Source organism: Lineus longissimus, chromosome 3 (genome assembly GCF_910592395.1).
Source record: "Lineus longissimus chromosome 3, tnLinLong1.2, whole genome shotgun sequence".
In the NCBI taxonomy this organism is placed as follows: Eukaryota; Metazoa; Nemertea; class Pilidiophora; order Heteronemertea; family Lineidae; genus Lineus; species Lineus longissimus.
This window is the reverse complement of record NC_088310.1, coordinates 17755113-17780866: the sequence shown is the minus strand read 5'-3', so window position 1 is coordinate 17780866 and position 25754 is coordinate 17755113. Positions and strand designations below refer to the sequence as shown.

The 25754-nt window shown below is 41.4% G+C and overlaps 1 protein-coding gene across 2 annotated transcripts in view; it reads left to right on the top strand.

Moving 5' to 3' along the window:
• LOC135484060 (striatin-3-like) overlaps positions 1 to 24153 on the top strand; it is a 32185-nt gene extending 8032 nt beyond the window's left edge. The window contains exons 3-18 of one of the 2 annotated variants that reach the window (XM_064765152.1): positions 464 to 543; positions 3060 to 3141; positions 3538 to 3702; positions 4076 to 4204; positions 4563 to 4620; positions 5000 to 5099; positions 6394 to 6501; positions 7163 to 7300; positions 11915 to 12033; positions 12329 to 12504; positions 13227 to 13396; positions 14027 to 14194; positions 14937 to 15077; positions 15666 to 15773; positions 16216 to 16302; positions 16638 to 24153. In XM_064765152.1, coding sequence (XP_064621222.1) covers positions 464 to 543; positions 3060 to 3141; positions 3538 to 3702; positions 4076 to 4204; positions 4563 to 4620; positions 5000 to 5099; positions 6394 to 6501; positions 7163 to 7300; positions 11915 to 12033; positions 12329 to 12504; positions 13227 to 13396; positions 14027 to 14194; positions 14937 to 15077; positions 15666 to 15773; positions 16216 to 16302; positions 16638 to 16807 — 1999 coding nt within the window. In that variant the 3' untranslated portion in view covers positions 16808 to 24153. Of the gene's footprint in view, positions 1 to 463; positions 544 to 3059; positions 3142 to 3537; positions 3703 to 4075; positions 4205 to 4562; positions 4621 to 4999; positions 5136 to 6393; positions 6502 to 7162; positions 7301 to 11914; positions 12034 to 12328; positions 12505 to 13226; positions 13397 to 14026; positions 14195 to 14936; positions 15078 to 15665; positions 15774 to 16215; positions 16303 to 16637 lie in introns of both variants that reach the window. The other variant, XM_064765151.1, reaches the window with a different exon arrangement.
• Positions 24154 to 25754: the final 1601 nt, after the last annotated feature.

Sequence of the window (25754 nt, the reverse complement as noted above, 5' to 3'; positions counted from 1 at the left end):
GTGAATTGGCCATGACTGATGGGCTTGTTTAAAATACATGGTTATCTGTAGCAGTCCATCATATCAGTTAGTTGCAGTCCATCATCGGGCTGTTGGAGTGGCACAATGGTAACATTAGCGCCTGTCACCTCTTAGGCCCTGGGTGTGATTCTTGGTCGGTCTGGTTCACTCATTTGATCTAGAGAGGGCAAAACTTTTCAACGGCGTAGGATTTCTTCCAACTAGGTCCCCGGTGTCAGCCTAGTTTAGAAGAGCCCCGCATCTGTGCAGTTGGAAAACTTTGTTTGTGTCAAATACATGTTTCACTTCTATTGGTTTCAGTACAACATTGACACATTCCATAGAGGACTGTAAATATATTTTGTTCTGTAACCCACTAGTGGTTGCTTTGATTACTACCCTTCCTGAAAGTGAAAGTGATGATTGATGTAAAGAAAATAATCCTATCGTTGTCTCTTTTCAGATCTAAATATCATAAATTGAAATATGGGACGGAGATCAATCAAGGCGACAATAGGACATCATTTGACAAAAAGGATGAAGGTAGTTACTTATTTACAGAGATAGGGATTCATGGAAGTGCCCTTTTTCAGCAAAAACTGCTGTGCCCTTTCGAGCCTGTACACATGTAAAATTGTTCAAGCTTTTATTAAGTTTCTTGAAGCCTTCGTGCTGTTCTTTTCACATGGAAATTACAGTAAATTGTTTTTACAACAAACTAAACTCTCTTGGATGAAAAGGCTTTAGAAGGAGTAGAACGGTGACAAAAGGGAAATTCCCTTCATGTTTACATACATGTAGGCCTATCATGGTACTACTAATGTTATAAATGAAGTTTCTCGTGATCATATATGAGCTGCGCTTACACCACGAAATATTGGTGGACCAATTGCACTTACACCACCACATTGCCGCGACAAATTGGTTCGGCAATCCATTGCCGATACAAATTGCCGAGCGAATTTGTCCCACCAAGCTTGATGGTCCAAATTCGCCCGGCTTGTTAAAAGTTCGGCTTTGTCGTGGTGTACGCGCAAATGGATCGGCAATTAGCTAGTTAGATGGTTCGGCTCCAGGCGGCGCTTTCGAAATGGCGCTTTCTGCCAAGGCTTTCTGCGTTCTGCTTATTGTTTGCGCGCCATCTGTAGCCGGATTTTATAACTAGCTGCAGCGCTGGTGTAAGCGCTTGGTGGATTTTCGATGGTGCGGCATTGGTTCCCGAACCAAGATTGGTGGTCCATTTTCAGGTGGTGTAAGTGCGGCTATTGAAGCTAGTGTTTGCTGTATGTGTATGTGGAATACAATGGAAAAAAAGTAAACTAGAAGAATATAAACAGTCTGCGGGCAAGACATGAATAGTAACTGGATACTCTTCATATAAACACAGTGTATTTTTGCTGAACCGTTTGCATATGGTGATACCTCAAAGTAGAGATATTTCTTGTTATGATTTTGTCACTTAGTTGAAAATCAGGGGCTAATGTTGATGAATAGGCCCAAGTTTTAACCCCATATTATCAACAAAGATGAGGGAAAAACAATGATACTGTTTCTATAGTACATAAACTGAAGGATTGACAACAATTGTACCTGCTGACTTCAGTTTTTTTTCCCCTGTCTGTCATGGTTCCATACATGTCCATGAACTATCATAGGTTGTCTGTACTCATACTGTACATACAAATGCGTTGCATCGCCTCAAAAATATTTATTGCCTTGTGTATGAATGTTTTTATTACAACCATCCTGGTGAGTGGAAAATTATGTTTACATTCGAGATCAATTATCTGAGTACATGGTCTGCCAGTAGCCTGCATGAATGTGATATTCTCCTATACAGTAAAGCAAGTCCAATAAATAATCTAGGTGAAGTTGTACAGTACAATTACATGAGGACTTGTATCGGAAAGACCCGAGAGTTTTTAAGTGGACAGGTGGTGATAGATGAAGGTTGAGATAGTTTTTTCATGGCACTGAAGCCATCCAATGTCAAGAGTTGCGCAAGGGAGGTTGTTGAACTTGATTGAAAAAATGTGACCCTGACATAGGAATTCTAGTACAGTTTGAGTATGGACTCGGACAAAAACCTATCAAAACATTTATTTCAACTTGATCCTTTACATGTAGGTCAAGGATTTTCGTCTTCATTTTGACATTCCTTTGAAATTTACAATGAAGTTACAATACTGAGGAAGTCCTCTAGGAAAAAACCCATCCTGAAATATTGTATTGTTTCCGTTTTGTGGTAGAGATAAGAGATTGGAGAGAAAACCTGATGCAGGGGCAGGATGCTGTTACTGTCATCCTGCTACACGAGTTATATTATATCATCTGAAGGAATGAAATATCTATTAACAGACCTACCTTACATACAAAGACTTATTTGCTCCTGTTGTTGCATGACTTTAAAAACGGATGTGAAAGAAACAACAAATTTTGTAACCAGGGGGCTGATTTGGCTTTTGAGTATCAGAAAACAATTTGGCTGCGACCAATGAGTCGTACTGTAACACTTGATTGAGACGCACTGAGATTGAGGTGATTGGTTAGAATGTACTATGTACAGTGTGTCTATACTTGTCCAGGTAGTGTTAAACCCAATGTACAGATTCATTGATTCCTTTCCTGGGTTATTGTGTGTCTATACTTGTCTAGGTAGTGTTAAACCCAATGTACAGATTCATTGATTCCTTCCCTGGTCTATTGTGTGTCTATACTTGTCTAGGTAGTGTTAAACCCAATGTACAGATTCATTGATTCCTACCTTGGTCTATTGTGTGTCTATACTTGTCCAGGTAGTGTTTAACCCAATGTACAGATTCATTGATTCCTTTCTTGGTTTATTCGGCTTGCATAAACACAGCTGCCACACAAGGGTTGTTCATACTATCTACCCTATCGTATGAACTATTTGTTACGGCTGGTTAATTCCAGCTTGAGTTTCCCAATATCACTGCCACCACCGATATGTATGCAAAGGCCCAAATCTGGGCAATGATACCTTTCATGATGATGTATGAATGAAGGACGTTAATTGAGTTTTCCTCCTCTGTTTTCAGATGACATGATTATAGACGGTGAATCAACAAGTTCAACGAATAGTAATGTAACATGGCGGCAGGGAAGACAATTACTTAGGCAGTGAGTATGTGCGAAAGAAACTGAGTGATGATGGTGACCTTTGGCAAGTTACTTTGCCTCTCTCATTGTTACAATCCTTTTGAATATTGCTCATTCTAAAGAGCATGTATATGTGACCTGATATTGTATAAAATCACCCTAAGATCAGTGTAAGACGCACGACTTCTTTGACCTTTCTGGAAAGAATTTTGATATATGTATCCATGAATGAAAGAACTTGTTGAGGCAGAGGCAATTTAGATGATTTTTGAGTAATGTTGATGGATCCAAACAATACAAGTCGAAAGAAAGGATCGACCTCAAGTACAATTGATGTACACTTTAGCCCAGCTTGTCCGAGTTTATAGTTAGACAATGATTAGTCCTGTGAATATATTTGACTTATCAATCTTTCAGATATTTACAAGAAATAGGTTATACAGACACGATATTAGACGTACGGTCGGCCCGGGTACGAGCGCTGCTTGGCCTACAGCCGTACAATGCAGAAAACGAAGATGGCGGCCACATGGTCAACGGTGAAGGCGGAAAAATTAGAAATAATGAAGGCCATAGCAGACGGTAAGGAAATGGGACATTTCTATTTCCAATTTGCAAAACTTGAAAAAATTTCAAGAAAAATTTCAAATTATACAATTTTCATTTTAATGTATTTCAAAATTTCTCTCGATTTTTCCATCAAAAAGATTTTTTTCTTCTCAATTTAAATTTTTCGCAAAGCTAGGCGATTGACAAAATCTGCAAAGATGAAATGCCTGCAACAATGAAGTGATTTACAGTATTTTTCTTAGAGTCATTACAATGGTTCCCTATCCCAGTTGACTGAATACCTACAAGCAGTGCCAAGTTTTGGGAGACTATGAATTCTAATTTGAACACCCAGCTCCTTCGCTGCCTTGAAACGGTTGCTTATGTCCATCATCTTCCATTTCAGGTCATCGGGTAAGAAGTTACCCGCATCGTTAGCAGAGGGCGCTCTCATGGAAAGTGAAGCATCGGTTCTCGCCACGTTTGACTTCCTCTCATCGGATAATGTGGACGATGATGAGGATGAAAATTCTAGGTAAAGCAGACTCAGTCTTGTGTTATGAGAAAATCTCGATTTGGGACACTCAAGTGTCGGTATCAAACTCTCGATGGAGCGGTTCCTGTTCGTTTCTGATTGGTTGAACATTCTCGACTGGGGAGTGATGAGAAAGTACTTACAATGGTAGCCTTGCTTCTGCATCAATGGATGAAGCACCTGTAGAATATGAAGAGGTTTCTACTGGGTGAAATCACATTGCCATTTAGCGGTTTTGCGTTCCATTCCAGCATCTACTTGCAGACGTAAACACTGATGTGAGAGTTTGAGTTCTTTGCCACTCGTTTCTACCTCATTTTCATTCAGCTGATAATCTCTAACTTCGATAATGTTTCAGTGACGGTGATGATGACGAGGCAGACGAACGCATGGAAACAAAACGGGCAAAGACTAAAGTAAGTACATAGCATTGCACTTTGGAGGAGCTAAATCCAATTACCTTTATAATATTGGGGGTGACAATCTCAGGGAGTGGTTGGTGAAAGTGCTTTGAAGTCACTTCAAAGCATTAATATCGGTGACATATGCTTACGAATAAGTGCTTGAACTGGGTAATGTTCGCGAAGCCGTGATTTCAGCGATTTGTTTTCATTTGGCATTGCCTTAATTCAACGTTTGCTGCCAACATTTAATGGTTGATGTGTTCGAGTGATATTTTCGTGAGATTTATCATTGCGTTTGTAACCCAAGTCGTGAGAAAATTGCAAACATAACTCAGTTTACCGTAATGAAGAATCTGTGCTTTTGTAACAGATGTATGTGTCTGTGTTCCAGATGACTGGTAACGAGAGTATGGCTGAAGACGTCGACCCTGAGACAGAAGAGGCGTTAGCTGAACTGGATTTTCTGGTATCGGAAACTGTGGAGGGTGCAGGTGAGGCCCGTAGTCAGGGTGACGGCACAGAGTGGGGTAAGCAAACCATAGGTTGCCGTTTGTGTTTGCACTACACTGTTGCACTTGACACTTTGGGCCGCTCAGGAAGTTTGTACGCAAAGCAGGTCTTCATTCAACCACCTTAGTGGATGCAAGAGAGCAGCGTACGCTTTGGGGAGGGGGATGCCGTACTCGGGTATCTGAGTGAAAATTTTGAAATACAAATCAAATATTTTGTACAGTACTTTTTTATGAGGGGGTCTGAAAAAAGTGTGCTCTGTGTACTCTTGTGAAAATGTTGAATAACCCCTCTGACATTATGCAAATCCAATTGTTTGTCTGTCAGGCAAGAAATATTGCAAGAACCTGCGATAAAATGCTAGTGTTTACTAACAACTGTGTACGTTATAGACTTCCCCCTGGCCTCCTGTTTGATTTGAATATTTCATCAATATTGAAGGTCACTTTGCTATGACCCTTGTTTATAACTGAACAACTAAAATATTCTGTAACACTGAACCTCCTCTCATTTGACAATTCTAATAATGCAGGCCAAATAAGCAAGCATTGATGAGACAATTCTGGGTGCTCGCCAGTGTGGGGAATTTATGATATATGTGAGATACTGTAGGCTGAATTGGCCTACTGTTTCTTAGTCTAAACACTTCTTAACATGTGTTTATGCCTGTCGGTCGGAAAGGATGCACTGGCCTGCTGTGCATGAAGAATTGTGGGTTGGCCTTGAACAAGCATAGTCAGTAGTCAATCACAGGTTTGGCTCAAATACTTGAATTCGGCCCTTGTTGCCAGATTTAACTTGGCCCTCTAGAGCAAGCAAAGCATAACAAATGCTGGTTTGGTTGCCAAAAGCTGGTTCAGGCATCGAATTCAAAAATCATTGGGACACCCGTTTTAGAGCCATTGGGGCCTTGGGTATTGAAAAATGTATAAGAAGATTTTTGAGGGCACGAAGGCCATTTTGGATGGCACTGACTGTCATGGCAGTGGTTGCCTGGGTTCAAAAATCTTTGGGGCACCTATTTTAGAGCCAATGGGGCCTTGGGTATTGGAAAATGTGGGTATTAGAAGTTTTAAGAGGGCATGAAGGCCATTTTGAAGGGCACGAAGGCCATTTTGGAGGGCACGAAGGCCATTTTGGATGGCACCGACTGTCATGGCAGTGGTTGCCTGGGTTAACTTCGAGCCCTGTTGGTTTCATCGAGAAGGCAGGTTGGATATTTCAAAACGTAAGAAAACAAGTAGCCTAATGTTGCCTTGTCTTGTACTGTTGCAGAAAAGAAAGCTTTATCACCCAGTGAAGAGTGGGGTGTTGATCAGCAACTATTATCAAAACTTAAAGAGCAGTATAAAAAGGAGAGGAAGGGCAAAAAGGGAGTGCAGAGTGAGTAACAAATGCTAATTGTGTGTTGTCCTGTCGAACCCATGTGAAACTGAAAGAAAATCTTGTCCTAACATTTTTGAGTCATTTGAATTTGCTTGGCTTAGAAAAGTGAGGGTCAGTGGTTTTTCATCTGATAAATATGTTGAAAATGTACCTAGGTATGGAATTTGTGAAGAACTCTTGGGGATGGGGATGCTATGCAGGAAAATTCTCTTGAAATTCATTATGAATGTGTTGAAAAATTGTGCTGCATGAAAATCACGTGTTTATAGATTGACAGATTTTCTTTCACCATCACGGGTTTATATTGTGTATCACTGTTAGTTACGTGTGCGCAGATACTCCTTCAGCTGGAAGATAACTTGCTAACTTATTAGTTAAATTCTGTTCAAATGATTGTTTGATTTGTAGAGTTGACGTTTGATTTAGTTGTCGAGATTTTGACTTCGAGGAAAAACATGGTTGTGTGAATTAAGGAATCGGTTGCCCTTCTTTAGTTCTCGTGTGTCTCATTCCAAAATCACCTCAAGGAATTTCGAGTAAAAAAAGAGGGGTTTTGGTATTCTATCAAAACTTGCCTGAAGCAATCCATCAGGCTGTGATATCATAGATATTGCTGAGCTCTCTTCCTTCCTCATCTCGGCCCTTCTCTCCTCTTCAGGGCCAAAACGGTCGACGTTACAAGCGATGCTAGCCAATTTAGGAAATGATGACGATCTCCCTGCATCACTGCTGTCAAATAATAACTCTTCTGGTAGTACAAGTCCACCAATGAGCAACACTGATGAAATTGAGGAGCGTAAGTAATCAAATATCACGTGATTCATAAATTTTCTGATTAGAATCAGAAATGAACACCACTGTATTTTGATATTTTGTTATCTGTTGTTGGATATGAACCTTCTGTACTGAGTGCAGGGTAATTTTTATGACTGCAGAACAATCATGACAGCAAGGCAGGGTCTGAATCCGCGATAGCTTTCCTGAGTTAAACAGGCTATGTGGTCAGATACAATTTACATCAACTTCAATCCAACGCCGGTGAAAGCTACACGGTTTCTTGCTTTTGCAGCAGTTTTCCCAAGGTTAATGCTTGCTGTGCTGGCTTCGATTGTTCAGTGGAATCTCGATTAGTGGACACCTGTCAGCAGGACACTACCTTTGGTCCCAATCTGGTTGTTTCCATTCAATTTGACCTCTCTAATCAGGATACCTCTCTATTAAAGACAGCATTTGTCAGTCCCGAGGGTGTCCTTAATAGTGAGGTTCCACTGTACTGCCAATAGATTTTTAGCTCAGCTGACAAAGTCAGCGGAGCTAGTAGAATAGCTGTTCAAATGGTGTCCGTCCTGCAATCCATCCATCCATCCAGGGACCCATCTGTGGACAAAATTGGACATTTCTGACCGGGAAGGCCTAGCCACTTCGTTGACGGTGCTAAATTAGGAGTTGCCCAAGGTGAACTCAAAAAACGAAAAATCAGCGCGATCCGACCTGTATTAAGAGAATGAGGTCATTTCGCGTTTAGATTTCTTTCCCTTTTTACCTCGGTCCACAGAGCAAATATTGTTTTCAAATGTGGCTGAATATTTTTAAATATTTTTTCATTTTTTACTTTTAATGGAATTAATATAGTTTTCACCACCAGTTTGCGCTGCAGGCACATTGACTGAATTTTGGCGATTTCAAATTTGGCGGTGGCTCAACTTTTTGCAAGCAGTGCCGCTGATTGGCCGATCGATAGAAGAGATGCCACCATTTAAAAATGGCGGTAGTCGCTGCTTCAATGAAGGCGAGTGAACTTTCTCATGTTCAATCGGTTGATACTCTTTTAATCAACATGACCATGTACCTGAAATTTGTTTATCTACTGAAAAGAGTCTATATAATTCAGATTTATCAATAGTTTTTTATAATATTGCGGAAATTTTGTGCACAAATTAGCGAAAGTTGGTGCTCGTCTCATGTCATTTTAGAGCGAGAAATTTGTTTCCGTCGATCTCTACCACTGAAAAATCGCTTGCATAGCTTCGAATTTTTGTGAAAATAAGTATCTGAACTTGGTTTCAAATAGTCTAGAGAGTTACCTTTGTGGTGATACATATGGTATGTGATAAATATTTGTGGAATTTGTGAAATTCGGTTTTCAAACGTGCCGATGATGCAAGCGATCTCGCGTGAATTTTGCAAGTCCTGATATGTCGACCGGGTGTCAAAAATCACTCGCCTAAATTCAATTCAAAGATCGAAAATAATATCTGAACTTATTTTCAAATAGCCTACACAATTATCATTTCGGTGATATATAATGCATGCATGTAATAATTGATTAATCTGCCTAAAACGCGCAATTAAAACGGCGAAAGATCTTGATAAACACTCTGGTGGCGGTCGCACTAAATAACGACCGGTAGGGCCCGGAGTCTGGCGGAGAAAATGAAATGGCCAGGGCCATTGTGCTCACCTCATGTGGAGGAAAGATGGATAAAGAGCATGGTATTGTGTCATGTAGTGTTAGGTTTGATGTAGGTCCAAGCAATTACAATTTCCCCAAAATGGCCAATTTACAGTACATTCGACCTCTGTGACCTTGAAAAGTAGGTCAAATCAAAGAAGACCCGGGTGACACATTGAATGGTTGTAAGAATTAGATGTACCTATGATATAAAATTGGTGCCAATCGGGCAAGTAATACTAGGAATAATGGCATTTTGAAGAATTTAGGATTTGGCCCCCTCCCTGGAGGCCAAACGGCAAATCAGATCGCACCAAACTTCGGTACCTGAGACCACCTGACCAAGGGGTACATGTGTACTTAATTTGTGATCAATAGTCATTGCAGATAAGAAACGTGCCATAGTTACGGCCCGACGGCCAATTTACGCCATTTGACCTCTGTGACCTTGACAAGAAGGTCAAATTAAAAACCTGTGTGACATATACTGTATGGTGGTTAGATGTACCCATGATATCAAATTGGTGGCAATCGGGCAAGAAGTTAAGGAATAATCACATTTTTAAGGTTTTTGGATTTTGCCCCCTGGTGGTCAAGTGGTGAATCATATTGGACCAAACTTCCCTGAGATTACCTGACTAAGGGGTAAATGTGTACCAAATTTGGGATCAATAGTCATTGCAGTTTAGAAACGTGCCATCGTTACATCCTAACGGCCAATTTACACCATTTGACCTCTGTGACCTTGAAAAGGAGGTCAAATCAAAAACCCGGAGGATATATGATGCACCTTTGCTAGAAGTACCTACCATATTTTTTTCAAAATTTCCCGACTACTATTAAGGGAGATATTGCATATTTTCACTTTTAACGTTTGGCCCCCTGGTGGCCAAACCATGAAACGAATCGGACCGAAACTTGGTCTCCAAGGTGTCATTACATAAGGGTACATGTGTACCAAGTTTCAACTCAATAGCTCTAACAGTTACGAAACGTGCCCTGCTAACGGACGACGGACGACGACGACGACGACGACGACGACGACGACGGACGACGGACGCCACGGTATGGGATAAGCTCACCTCTGCTAAGAGGTGAGCTAAAAAGGTAGCGCCCGGAGGTTGAAACGGGATTTTTATGCACTTTTAACTGTATATATATGTTGTTTAGATGTATTTCTAACAGTTCTGTAACTTTGATGACCAAGCTTGCACCCAAAGTTGGTAAAATTGATGCTTGTTTATGGACTGCGCTAGCGACCGGAGAATTTGCCGTCGGCCATTTTGGCTACGGTCCCTGAGTTGTTGTGGTTGGCAATTTTGCAACAAATCTCGCCATTTACGTTTGTTTTCTCCCTGTCTGGTCATTGGCCGTGACAACAATTATTTTAAAAGTCACATTATGACATCGTAGTCTGAATTCCACGGCAGTTTCGTTACGCAGCAATGCTCATGTTTTTGGTTTGCAATCCTGTACTGTCTGTACACTGCGCTGTGCATGGCTGTACTGTAGGCTGTAAAAAAGACAAAAACGATAGCCTAGCCCTATAGGATAGCAGGCTTAGAGTATAACTCAACAGGTCCTCATGATTCATTTGATGGACACCTTATTTGATAGTACCTCATCATTAAGTCCACTAGATCCTGTTCTGTCACATGTCGTAGACGATAGACAATTTTCAAAATGTAGTACACCACTCGCTCATCTTTAAGCCCAGCTCTCGGCTCACATCATGTGGGCACGGTTGGCTGTTGAGTGTTATGGTTCAGTCTGTGAGACTAATTTAAAGATGTTACACTTTTATTTTGGATTGGAAAACAGCCCACAGGACTGACTTTTCACTGAGTAATAAGTGTGCCCTTCGAAGGTTAAGTCTCTTTCTGGATTTGCTTCCATAGATGCCTTGTTCAGGATATCATCTGACCGATGCCTGATCAAGCACATACTGTATCTGGTGGTGTACATTTCCCCGTCTATGTCACCCTTTTTTATTCAGTCGGTGTTAATTTCTCTTCTTTTTTTTTACAGATTAACTGTTGTTGGTTATTGCAAGAGGAGTCGTTGGCACATTTCAAGTCCAGGAAAGCACTTGCTGTTCCCACATTCAGAGTAAGGTGTGCTTACTCGTTTTACTGCTTTCCATTCCCGGAGAGCGTTATCAAATATCTGCCGCAAGGCAACAAATATCTGCCGCAAGGCGCTTCAAATATCTGCCGAAAGGCATCAAATATCTGCCGCACCAATAAAGTTCATTTTGTTAACCAACTCTTTATCTTCTTTTCTTCACATACAAAAAAGACCGTCCTAATCATTTGGCTGCATCCACTTCATCAATGTCCAGACAACAGTCGGTTCATTTGACCATTGTAAAGCACCAGGCCCCACCTCACCAAATACACTGTAATAATTATGTACCTTGTGTCCATGTGCATGTTATTAGTTCCACCTACGCTGCATGAAGACAAGGACTCCACTCTTTGACGTCACCACACAACTCCTTGACGTCATCACACACCCCACTACTGCAACGGCAATAGAAATGACTTTACGTCATAATAGCAGGGTGACGTCAACTCAGTACTTCAGCATGCACTGATATGGCAAGAAGGTCTTTCGCACCAGCACTTCTGCGTGCTAGACATTATAGCTTCACGTTGCCTCATAATAACGGTACCGACACACACTTGGCCCGTGCCTTCACCTATCCATTTCAGCTGAGCGCCAGGCCCTTGGGCCTCTTGTTTCAGAACAGATGTGATACAGTGGAACCACCCTTAGCGGACACCTCTCTATTAAGGACACTAGTTTTGGTCCCAAATTGGTTGTTTCCATTCAGTTTGACCTCTCTAATCAGGATACCTCTCTGTTAAGGACAGTCAGTCAGTCCGGAGGGTGTCTTTAATAGTGTGGTTCTACTGTAATCAAAACAGATGTGATACGTCTCATGTTTTGTTGCAGATGAGCGTAAGCCAATAATCGGTGTGCCCGGTGAAGATGATGCTTTAGAAGCTGCATTAGGATTAGGGGATTTAGCGGGATTAACAGTCAACAATGAAGCAGATCCACTGTCTTATGATGTGAGTAGAAATAAATATGATTCTAAGTGTGCCATCAACTCATCAGGATTTGGTGTTCCAAATTCCTCAGCAAAAAGTATTTGAACAATCAACTTAATGCAATAATCTGATCTCTTGAATATTCGATACGTCAAAACTTTGGTGCTCAGATGATACTGGAATGAAAACTAACTGAATCAGTGTAATTTGTCATAAAATGTGTCTTTCTTGTCTCTGTCATTTTGACCATCCCAAGTGTAGGAAATAGTTGATATAGCCTCACTACCGATCTGTAAACATGTTGATTATTTTTCAGATTTCTGCCGCCAAGGAAGCATTTAGAAAAACCTGGAATGCTAAGTACACGCTACGAAGTCACTTTGATGGTGTGCGGTCATTAGCGTTCCATCCAGAAGATCCTGTCTTGATTACTGCTTCAGAAGACCACACCCTTAAGCTTTGGAATCTGCAGAAAACAGTGCCTGCCAAGAAGTGAGTGAAATCCAACGAATTTTTGCTGTAAATCCGTGTCTTCGATTGTGACTGTGATGATACTCACTTCTTTGGCCCAGTTTGATTTCTGCCTCAATGTCATTGTTGGACCGGCTTCTCATTGCTACGTCATTTGTATCTTAGCTTGTTGATAAGCTGTGTCTCTAGGTTCCTTTCATCGCATACTGGAGATTCTTTAAAAAAAACAACCCTAGAACCTGTGATGGAGTTGAGGCAGGGGCAATCTGTTATATCAGTTATATCAGTTATATCAGTTATATCTGTTATGTAATCTGTGGGGTCTGTACCAAGTTTGAATTTAAACTCGTGGGAATATGTGGAGAAAAAACAACCCTAGAACCTGTGATGGAGTTGAGGCAGGGGCAATCTGTTATATCAGTTATATCAGTTATATCAGTTATATCTGTTATGTAATCTGTGGGGTCTGTACCAAGTTTGAATTTAAACTCGTGGGAATATGTGACCCGTCACAGCAAAAGCAGGCGCATGTCGCTCTGAGCTTGGCAGGTTGAGACGGACTGTTTGTTCATTTCTCTGTTGTCTGCCTTTTGTGAAATTGGAGCACATCAATTTCTTCCATTATCTCCTGGTGTCATTTAGGCTCATCTTCTGTGCGACATGAGCCTGGTTTTGCTGTGACGGGTCACATATATGAGGACATTTCAAGTTTTCGGGTATATTTTTGTCTGCTTTGTTTACAGAACTGCCTCCCTTGATGTTGAACCTGTGTACACGTTCCGAGGCCATGTTGGGCCCGTCCTCTGCATAGCAGTCAGCGTGAATGGTGAACAGTGCTACAGCGGTGGTCTCGATTCAACCATTAGATGCTGGAACATACCCAGCTCAAATATAGATCCTTACGATTCATTTGGTGAGTTACGGAATTCAGTTTCTTATACGCAATACGCAAATTTGTTTGACATCGAAAGCCAGGCACCTAGAGCAGTATTAGTAATACCTGTGTCTTCTGTCACCAGTTAACGTTGGATAAAGAGAACTGCATCCAGAGTAAATCAGATTTGTTTGTTATTCCATTGGCTCAATGAGACAGTAGTTTCGAACTGCATCCAGAGTAAATCAGATTTGTTTGTTATTCCATTGGCTCAATGAGACAGTAGTTTCGAACTGCATCCAGAGTAAATCAGATTTGTTTGTTATTCCATTGGCTCAGTGAGACAGTAGATTCGAACTGCATCCAGAGTAAATCAGATTTGTTTGTTTTTCCATTGGCTCAATGACACAGTAGTCGAGTGTGAATTTAGAGGTACTGTCAACCTTCCACGACATCCTTTTTGCAAGCTTTAAGTGGCGACGTTGATTATTCAATGGCAAGGATCATGTAATCAAATAACTTTACTGATATCAATTTATGTTTCAGCAGTCTCTGGAGTATCAAGGAGTAACTCACTCATCTCTCTCTCGGTCTTGAATGTGGAACCTTCAGTAATAGCTCCTCTTCACTAACCAGTCATATATTAAAAACTTGTCTTTGCCACTCCAGATTCAAATGTTCTTCACGAAACGTTGGATGACCACACGGATGCCGTGTGGTGTTTGGCTGTCCACCAGTCCCGTTCCCAGTTGTTGTCTTGTTCAGCTGATGGTACGGTACGGCTGTGGAGTCCGGGTCAGACGTCGCCACTCCTGCAAACATACACTGTCGACAACGGTAGGTTATCAATATCTGCTGATACTCTGTGGAGTTGGCTACATGCTTGGGCCAGCTCTGCCCCTCATCATTAAACTCAAAGTTGATTCTCAAATGCTAGAGGAGTTGTTTCTTCTTCTTTTGCATTCTCAATTTTTGAGATGCAAGCTGGACAGTCAGTTTTTGGTAACACAATCAGTTGTCCTAGAGATTTCTGCCAAAGTGCCCCAGAGCTTTGTTGTCCTAGAGATTTCTGCCAAAGTGCCCCAGAGCTTGGTTGTCCTAGAGAGTTCTGCCCAAGTGCCCCAGAGCTTGGTTGTCCTAGAGAGTTCTGCCCAAGTGCCCCAGAGCTTTGTTGCCCTAGAGAGTTCTGCCAAAGTGCCCCAGAGCTTTGTTTTCCTAGAGATTTCTGCCAAAGTGCCCCAGAGCTTTGTTTTCCTAGAGAGTTCTGCCAAAGTGCCCCAGAGCTTTGTTGTCAGGGTGCTGTCCTTAGACCAGTCTTCCTCTCTATTATGGGAGCATGAATAGGGTCTAAACAGATTAACTTTGTTTATTAATGTGATAGTTTTACAATTCTGAAGTATTTATTACCTAAAAAAATTCTGATTTGGCCAAGATTCTCAATGACTGTTTCTCCTGAACCACTACATGTGAAAAGGAATGAATTTCCTTTGGTTGATGAACCCTATCATGTCAAAAGGAATTCATTTCAGAACATCCTAACATTACATTTGATGTAACACTTCCTTCTCTTCTCTTCCAGATCCTGGAGTTCCGACGTCTGTTGACTTTGTACGGTGTGAACCCAACCAAATGGTAGCTTCATATACCTCATCTAATACGTATATATTTGATGTAGAAAGCTCCAAAGAGGTCCTCAAGTTGGATACGAAACAAAGCTCTGGTAAGTGTAAGATGGACAGTGTTAAAGGACAGTTCTCGTTAAAACGCTTAAGAAATTGGTGTGCTATGAATGGCCCGGTAAAAACCTAAGGCGGGAATAAGCTTTCATTGATAAATCTAAGGAGTTTCAAGAACCCCAAATCACTAGTAAGGTTCATAGGATACTGGTCTGTCATTGGTTTAGGTCTCCTTATCATTTACATACTCCAATATCCAGAAATATAACAATATTTACGATAACTTTTTATGTTTTTGACATTATTTGCGACCATTATCGATAACGCGCTCCATGCGGATTCGTAAGGTACTATTATAGTATAACACCATGCCTCGTCAAGTTACCTCGCTTGCGGAGCCACCTGGGTGACCCACGTGCTTAGACTCATAGTAAACATTGTAGTAGAAATATGCTAATGACTATCCCTTATATGGAAACCGAAGTAGTTGAATATTTTCACTGCAGGTGTCTCTGATAGTCACGTGGATTGACGAGCAATCTCCTTTAATCTTGGAATTGTTTGACTAACAACAAGATCTGTCAATGGAGTTCTCTGCAAGTTCTCTTATTGTACTCATGATTTTTTTTCAGAATCAAACGTTGCCAATCAGATCAACCGGGTGGTCAGCCACCCGACCTTACCAATAACAATCACTGCACATGAAGATAGACACATTCGCTTCTTTGATAATAATTCTGGTAAGTTGGTGCATGTGGCTCTTGCACTAGATTGTGCGATGGTCTGCAGTCAATGCCATATAAAGTAATATGGTGCAATTTTAGCCTCGGTACGATCATAGTCTCCGTGGTCATGCATGTGTACTGCCAGTTATCATCTGAACTGTCGGGCCGAGAATTGTACTGTTTCTATATGGTAATTGTACCACTTTACCTTATGGGGCAACTTGAAACTGAATCTCAAGCATATACATGTAAGAGATCACATCTGGACAAGCATGATTTCAGTGGTTCTAACTTCAATCAATGCAATGAGGAACAAAGTTTTGATTTCGCAATGAGAAAATATTTTCGGACTTCTTGCAATTGAAACACCAGATTTTCTTTTGTCATTTGCATTAAAAGTTTGTATGGAAATGTAGTTATTTGATATCATTTCATGACTCTGTGTTTGATCTTTCAGGTAAAATGATTCATTCTATGGTTGCCCACCTCGATGCTGTAACCAGCTTAGCAGTAGATCCTAATGGATTATACTTACTCTCGGGAAGTAAGTACCTTTTGTCTTTTGCTTTCACTCCCGGACTTGGGTTACCCTTTCTGTGCAAAGCAGATGCTAAGATGTGCTTCAGAGATTTGATAAACTCTTTAGTCCATGAAAAGTGTATATTTATTGGTTGTGCTATGATTTCCTGGCATTTCCACTTCTGACTTCAAAATAATTCAGGTATCATTTTGGACGCCCCCTATCCCTGTGTAACCTTCTAGAAACGGGCACGGGATAGAACTGTCTGAAAGACATCAGCAGTGATAAAAAAGCCTAGATTTCTCCGCCGAAAAAAGTTTGTCATGACTATTTTCTGAACCAACTTGTTCGTTTTGCAGGTCATGATTGCTCTATACGACTGTGGAACTTGGATAGCAAGACGTGCGTCCAGGAGATCACCTCACACAGAAAGAAATTTGACGAATCTATTTACGATGTTGCCTTCCACCCATCAAAACCATTTATTGCCAGCGCCGGTGCAGACGCACTTGCTAAGGTGTTCGTATGATGATCCATTCAGACAATTAGGGATTTATCGAATTTTGGTTCGCTGCATGGAGGCTTAGGCGCCACCCGAAATGACGGGGAATTGAGCTGGGGGAGAGTCTTGTTGTTAGAAGTCCAATCTATGAAATTTCAATGGGGCGTTTGCAGTTGTGCAAAAACTTAGTCCGTATAGGGCGGTGTGGTTCAGATATTACAGTATCTGTAAGAGTTCTGTCCTGAAAGGTTTGGATCTCCCTTGGGAAGTTGAAGCAACGAATTACTGTGAGGATAACTTCTGATAGTTGTGAAAGCTATCATCGTTGTGTCGGTGCTAGGTGAGGGTGGGCCCTGAACTGCAGGCGATGTTGGGTAGGATATCCACGCATCAGGGCAGTTGGGAAGGCGCGTCTGCCTCGAGAAGAAATGGAAGGCAGTTGTTGAGGGCTAAGAATGTGATGGTGTTGAGTGGGGGCAGCGAGATGATTCGTAGTCATTGGTGTGTAGGGCCTGATTGGCGTGTCTAGCCTGCGAGATCCGTAGTGGTTCTTTGTGGTGATGTGGACTTGGACGTCCTCATAATATTTTGAGGTGGCCCCCTAGCCTTCATTGTGTATACACACTAATAGCTCTAGTGATGAAATTTAGGTTGTATATTCTACCGATGTTTGTATAGAATCAGGTTATTCTTAATATAATGATAACATTGTAAGAAACATTTCACTAAAACAGAAATTGTCGGCCATCTTTCTGAGGATATTATGGAGTGGAAATGCAGTGTTTGTGCTGTTCTGGTACAGTCATTGTCATAATTGTTGTCTGTTATGATTATCTTCTGGCTTGATGTAGAAATGTTGAGCATGAATCCTTCAGAAAAGATTGGAGGAGTTCGAGCAATGAGTTTGTCAGATATTCAAACGTCAGAAAAGCTGGTGAAGTTATTAAAAGTAATGAGTGGTCTGCTCTTTACAAGAGGGCTTTGACATTGGTACCAATTGGGGCTGCTTGATGAAATTATAGTTTACACACACTTCTTTACGAAGGAGGCTGCAGTTCCATGGGTCCTTGCAGGGTCACTGAAACTTGAATAGCTGTTCTCATAGTTTATAAAAATGAAATTGATCATGAAAAAGTTCCGAAAAATGGACCATGCACATTCTTGTGACACCATGATATTCCGACCGCAGGGGTTATAAGATTTATGGTCGGATCTACTGACTAGGTTAAATATGTGTAAATAATTTTCAACGACTAGTTTTTTACTGCAGTGTTTTTTCTGTTATCAACAAATGTTGTCAAGTTCTGTACTGTTCATCACGGAGAGCCTAGTTCATTCTTGTAACTGCGCAGTGGACGTTTTTAATGCTCTGGGTCAGTAGTTCAAACAGCTGTCTCAATTAGCAGCAGTCGCAAATAAAAACCCTCTTGAGACTTACAAATGCTTTCTTTGTTGCTGTAAACCGTGATATTCTTCCGAGTGTTTCATTTTCACACTTTTTGCGTCACGAAACTAAACTTCCAAAGCTTGAAGGAATAAACTCTCGTGCGTTTGCCATAAATTTGAGCAGCCACAGCAATGTTCAGTCTATTGCCAATTGAAAATGAGCAAATTTGAGCACCCAAAATTTTCACGGTTTACATTACGATTATAAAGGAGTCCAGAATACCGAGGTCGAACAGAAACTGACTTATTCTGTATTAAACCATTGTCTACAATAGAGAGTGTCTTGCTTATACAGAGGTGTCCATTATTGGTGAGGACGATGTATTTCACTGTTTGAACTGCTGGTCTGGATGACTTCAGCTTTGGACGGTTCCTTGGAGAGTTGATTGATTTCAGCTTCGATATGAAAATGTGGGGGATGTATAAAAAGTGGCATAATATCAAATCGGGTGTTCATTGCAATCAGTTATCAGCAAGACCTCATAGAGCCAGCGCAATTATTATTAGTTTGTTGCACGATGGGGAACTTCAGAAAAGGTTAAATGAGTGACATAAATTCATCATGACTTCATCGATTTATTCCATCAGTGTTTATGATGTGTATATATATTATATATATATATATGAATATATCACTTATATTCGAATAAAAGGGCCTGTTTGTAATGGTCATAATAACAATAATAGCAAAGGCAGTTGTCAACATTTGCCAAATTTGGGGTATTTTGTATTGATAATGAAATTTGTGTAATAACTGTCATACAAAACAAGGCTCGATGAGTGACATTTTATACCATGTGGCATATCATTCTGTGCAACTTGTCTTTGATGTTAAGTGACTTGTTCAAAACACACATCGGAGGCAGCTCAGCAAATTGGACCTTGGTTGACTTCAGTTGGTCAGAACACTCCCCAAACATCTTTAATAGCTACATCTATACACTTAAAAGTATGGATCTATAGTCCTTATTTTGGGTATGAAATGACAAATGCTGACTTCTGCATTATTTTTGAGGTTACCATTTTTACCATTAGAAATTTTCACCTGATGCCACTGGAAAAATGAAATTTGGCTTATCTGTTTGATATTCGGGCTGTGGGGTTTAGCTTTCTCTAATTAAATTTTTCGGTTTTGTGATTTAGCTTGTTAGCACGAAATATGGAATTCTTGCCTGGTGTACTTGAGGGGGAGTAATGTTCACTAAAACTTGTACAGACCGGTGAGTGTATCCCAGTCATTTCTTATTTGGAAGACGTACAATCATTTCACATTGAGAAGTCTTCTAACTGTCAATGTCTTCGGCAGTTTTGAGAAAACTTCTGTAAATTGATAAATTTTTAGGAAACTTCTATAAAGTAGATGAATTTTGTTAAAAAGCAAGTTGTCTGATATGCAGGGTTGACGGTATCGTTGGAAGTCTCGAGCAATCCCTTCCCGTGTGGTACCCTCGACTGCAGCGCTTCATAAAATCTGATTTGGTGATATAATCCATCTTGGCGTAGGTTGACTTGATGACATTTCTGGTCCATTGTCGGGCTGATGGCATGTTCCTTGGTCATGTAATATATCATGTGAATATTATGCGTGTGTAGCCTTTCCGATTTTTACGCACTGTATTATACTTATGACACAGCTAAGAGTTTCACTAATTTATGTCCTGTCACTCGTACAGTATGCGGGCAAAGTTTTTGACCGAATTCGGGCCGCTCGCATCGAACCTTTTGTAAATACAATATGATAAATATGTGTAATGTAGGAATGCTAGGTCAAATGTTAATGAAATGTTTTGTTGAATTGCTTGTGTGTAGAAGGTAAAACTCCCCCAGTATGAATTGGGCAACGGGGGGCTATCGGTATCAACTTTATTTATTTTTCATTCACCAGTTTTTGTTTACAATTGGTTGAGACCACAGTTTGGGTTTGAAAAGACATTGCGTCTTTGATTTCAAATAGTTGTCAGGAGGACACCGCTTTTTAAGGACGTCACCTTGTCTAACTAAATTCTTCACTATTTGTTCCTCAAGGCTTTTAAAATCGGAATTGACTGAGTTGGGAATGTCCACAAATCAGCTTCTAATTATCTTAATTACTACAGATTTAATCTGTATTAATTGAGAAGAGATTCTGTTCTAGATTAGAATTAGTAGTCTTTGCAATTATGTGTAACTGTGCCTCAAATAATCTGTGGTTATATAGCTAAGATTAGGACCTTTGATAATCATGTTGATTACATAAGTCAGTTGACTATGAGTACCAGTCCCCTGAAGGTGTTACCTTTCCTCTTATCGAATATATCGTAGTTAATTTGCTTGATAAAGGATCGTGTTCCAGCTGGCTTGGAATGATATCAGTAGAGCATGTTTACATACAAGTAATTAGGTACAGCACAAGGCTGTCAGTTTATAATCAATATAAGGCAGGTTTCGCAACCATAACAAGAACTATAAAACGACAAAGAACGAAGAAAGTAAGAGTATGACCAAGTAAGAGTACGGCCCTGTAAGAGTACGGCCCTGTAAGAGTTATTTCAATTATATTTTCATTTTTGCAGATATATTTGCAGTTGTCTGAACGCAAAAACCGCTAAGAACAGAGGCACACGAATATATCTAAGTTATAGTATAGCTGTCAAGTGACGATTGATTTGGCATTTCATTTGCTTGCAGACTATCACAAGTCCGTACATCACCTGTGCATTAATTATACTGTTCATCACTGTGTAATATTTGCGATGCCTAGAACTCACCGTGTACATAGATCTCCCTGAACATGCATAATTAAAACAGCTCTGTGTTTACATACAATGCATACGAACAACGATATTCCGGTGAGTTGTATTCAAGTTAGAAGGCTTCTGATCAGTGACAGTTATTATTCTTATCTGATCATGGCAAAGTCTCACTCAAATGTCAATGACAGAGTTAAGAAATTAAAGTTTTAGTTATTTGGATTTTACAATTATGAACACCTGCTTCACATCTTTGATTGAAAATCCTACTAGAAACAATTTGACGGTTTTTGAAGTGAGTGTATATAATATGTACAGGTTTGTAGAAGTTGGCTGAAGATTTCTCGTAAGTTGAGCGCTTTTGTCTGTTGGTGAATTCACTTCTTGAACACGTTGAAGGGTAGGTACAGAGAGTAAAGGTTTATCAAATGGGTAAGCCTCAAGTACTTGTTTCAAGTTTGTAAATTTAGCCATTCACTTTCTTCAGCTAAATACGCCTTTCGCTCATAACCAGTAAGGAATGGGTGTAATAAGGTTTGCTGTCTGTTCAGTGTTTTGAAATCTGTGGCCTCAATGGGGTATGTAAACACTGGGAAGCTTGATAAAAACAGAGCGGAACAGAACTTTCTATAACAGCTGGGCCAGAGTGAGAACCTATGTGCATAGAAAATGAGTGCAGATGAGGACTTGACCTCTCTCAGAAGTGTTTACCTACTTCATGGTTGCCCCTTTAGACCGCTACAGATAATGTGTCTCAGTGAAGGACTTGGCCCCTCTCTTAGTCCGCTACAGATGTAGTGAGTCTCAGTAAAGGACTTGGCCCCTCCCTTTAGTCCACTACAGATGTAGTGTGTCTCAGTGAAGGACTTGGCCCCTTCCTTTAGTCCGCTACAGATGTAGTGTGTCTCAGTGAGGGACTTGGCCCCTTCCTTTAGTCCGCTACAGATGTCGTGTGTCTCAGTGAAGGACTTGGCCCCTTCCTTTAGTCCGCTACAGATGTAGTGTGTCTCAGTGAGGGACTTGGCCCCTTCCTTTAGTCCGCTACAGATGTAGTGTGTCTCAGTGAGGGACTTGGCCCCTCCCTTTAGTCCGCTACAGATGTAGTGTGTCTCAGTGAAGGACTTGGCCCCTTCCTTTAGTCCGCTACAGATGTAGTGTGTCTCAGTGAAGGACTTGGCCCCTCCCTTTAGTCCGCTACAGATGTAGTGTGTCTCAGTGAGGGACTTGGCCCCTCCCTTTAGTCCGCTACAGATGTAGTGTGTCTCAGTGAAGGACTTGGCCCCTTCCTTAAGTCCGCTACAGATGTAGTGTGTCTCAGTGAGGGACTTGGCCCCTTCCTTTAGTCCGCTACAGATGTAGTGTGTCTCAGTGAGGGACTTGGCCCCTCCCTTTAGTCCGCTACAGATGTAGTGTGTCTCAGTGAAGGACTTGGCCCCTTCCTTTAGTCCGCTACAGATGTAGTGTGTCTCAGTGAAGGACTTGGCCCCTCCCTTTAGTCCGCTACAGATGTAGTGTGTCTCAGTGAGGGACTTGGCCCCTCCCTTTAGTCCGCTACAGATGTAGTGTGTCTCAGTGAAGGACTTGGCCCCTTCCTTTAGTCCGCTACAGATGTAGTGTGTCTCAGTGAAGGACTTGGCCCCTCCCTTTAGTCCGCTACAGATGTAGTGTGTCTCAGTGAGGGACTTGGCCCCTCCCTTTAGTCCGCTACAGATGTAGTGTGTCTCAGTGAGGGACTTGGCCCCTCCCTTTAGTCCGCTACAGATGTAGTGTGTCTCAGTGAAGGACTTGGCCCCTCCCTTTAGTCCGCTACAGATGTAGTGTGTCTCAGTGAGGGACTTGGCCCCTCCCTTTAGTCCGCTACAGATGTAGTGTGTCTTAGTGAGGGACTTGGCCTCTTCCTTTAGTCCGCTACAGATGTAGTGTGTCTTAGTGAGGGACTTAGCTTAGTGTGTGTGCGTCTCGTGGATTGTGTTTGTCAGATTACTGTCTTCTGTATGCCATTTCATTCTAATTTATTATAAGTTGCAGGTGTCATTCTTGTTTGCCAGTCTGCTTGGCCATATATATTGTGACTAGCAAAAATGTGTCCCACATTTTCCTGGGTCACCCTGTATGTACATTCAGTTAGCCTTGGTCATCCTTTCAATTATGGGGCAACTAATACTTTGTCAAAATGATGTATAACCTTGACATTCATGACAAGTCGACATCAATGTAACAGTGACTGTATTCTTCTAACAAAACCAACATTTTCTATATGTGCTATCTTAAATGAAATATCATGAAACAAACGGTTTATTTACCTTAAGGCGCTGTGCAAATGAGGTATATTTATTGCTGCGACTTTTGATGATTACTGCGGTGAATGACCAAAATTGTGCCTGTCTCTCATGATGATAAGATGCATGTGACAAAAGTATCTCATTTACGGAGCGCTTAAAGTGGTTTTATCCAATGTTCTGCTTATCAATAATACTCCCATTTTGTGTTGTTTCTAAGGAAACGTACTAGTCAACTATTCAGCCATAGTCATTGAGTAGTCACAGAGGTGACCCTGACTTGCTTGTGGAAAGTGTTTTCATTCTTTTCTCTCCAAATCTTGATACATTGGCCGTTAAAGTCTGTGCAGGATTGGAGGCTTTTGATGTAGTAATAGAAACCTTCCGGTTTATTCTGACAGTTATTTTGGGACATCCAGAATATCCATCAACAAACCACTACTTCAGTGTGTGCTCTCGATTTCTTGAAAAATCTCTGTGCCACGTTTCGTGAATTCCTTAACTATATTCTATCCGAATTGTTTGTATGGATTAGTGTTGAGATCCTCTTCCAATTGAGTAGACCAGCCTAAAAAAAGGAACCCAATTTGGAATCTTGCGCATTCTGGAAAAACTTTTTTTTGGGGTCTTATTCTGTGCTCTTGACCAATTGAGCCTCTGTTCTTAGAATTCATTCACTTCTATAATTTTTGTAGATTTTTGTAAGGCTTACACAGCAAAGGAGCACTGCATCGGGTGTATATATAAGGGCTCATGAATCGCTTGAACTTTGATGTGATTTAATGTAAACAATTATGAAAAATGATTATTACGCTGTGTAAAGATGGTGTCCCCCGCGAGAGCCCCCTCCCATTCTGTAATAATACCCATTGTTTTGCAATATATATACTTGTCAATAAACAATATCACAATGTTTAAATCCTTGCTGTATTCATCTTATGCATTTGAGTCTTGCCATTAAGTCCTTTTGAGGTTTTAAGAGCCTATGCCTTACATTAGGAACTTGTTTGAATAAGTTTCTGCTGGGGATATCGGGACACTAGTTTGACTATGCATGGTTGAGCGCAGGCCTATCCTTGTAAAGGTCTCCCAAGTACCTCCATCAACACAACACCCATCCTCCATGGAGATCAATGGCAGACTGGGTGTCAGGGCACCAGTTTTGACTATGCATGGTTCTGATGACATGACCATAGGCCTATCACCCGGAACTGTCTCCCAAGTATCTCGAACATATAATCTGTCCTCCATGAAGATCAACGGCAGACTGCAGATGACGTCAGGAGATCAGTTTTGACTATAGATTGTTGTGACGGCCTGACTGTAGGCCTATCACCGGAACTGTCTCCAAAGTATCTCTACCAACACAAAATCTGACCCCCATTGAGATCAATGGGGGACTCGGGACAACATCAGGGGACTAGTTTTGACTGTGCATGGTTGTGACGGCCCGACCATAGGCCTATCACAGCAAATGTCTCCCAAGTATTTTCACCAACATGAAGTCCTTCCTCCATGAAGCTCAATGGGGGACTGGGGATAGCATCAGGGGAATATTTTTGACTGTGCATGGTTGTGACGGCCTGACTATTGGCCTTTCACAGTAAATGTCTCCCAAATACCTTCACCAACACGAAATCCGTCCTCCATGGAGACCAATGGCGAACAAGGGACATTGGGGGACAGGAGACAACAGGTGATTATGCATGGCCTGACCATTGACCTATCACAGTAAATGTCTCCCAAGAATCTTCACCAACAAAAAATCCGTCCACCGTGGAGATCAATCGGAACAGGGGGCATTGGGGGACAGGATATAACAGGAGATTATGCATGGTTGTGACAGCCTGACCATTGGCCTATCACACTAAATGTCTCCCAATTTCTTCACCAACACAAAATCCGTCCTCCATGGAGACCAATGGTGAACAGGGGGCATTGGGGGACTGGAGACAACAGCAGATTATGCATGGTAGTGACAGCCTGACCAAAGCCCTATCACAGTAAAGGTCTACCAAGTATCTTCACTAACACGAAGTCCTCCCTTCATGAGGCTCAATGGGGGACTGAGGACAGCACCAGGGGACGAGTTTTGACTGTGCATGGTTGTGACAGCCTGACCATTGACCTATCACAGTAACTGTCTCCCAAGAATCTTCACCAACACAAAATCCGTCGTCTATGGAAACCGATGGCGAACAGGGGACATTGGGGGACAGGAGACAACAGGAGATTATGCATGGTTGTGACAGCCTGACCATTGACCTATCACAGTAACTGTCTCCCAAGAATCTTCACCAACACAAAATCCGTCGTCTATGGAGACCGATGGCGAACAGGGGACATTGGGGGACAGGAGACAACAGGAGATTATGCATGGTTGTGACAGCCTGACCATTGACCTATCACATTAAATGTCTCTCAAGTATCTTCGTCAACACAAAATCCGTCCTCCATGGAGACCAATGACGAACAGGGGACATTGGGGGTCTGGGAACGGCAGGAGATTATGCATGGTTG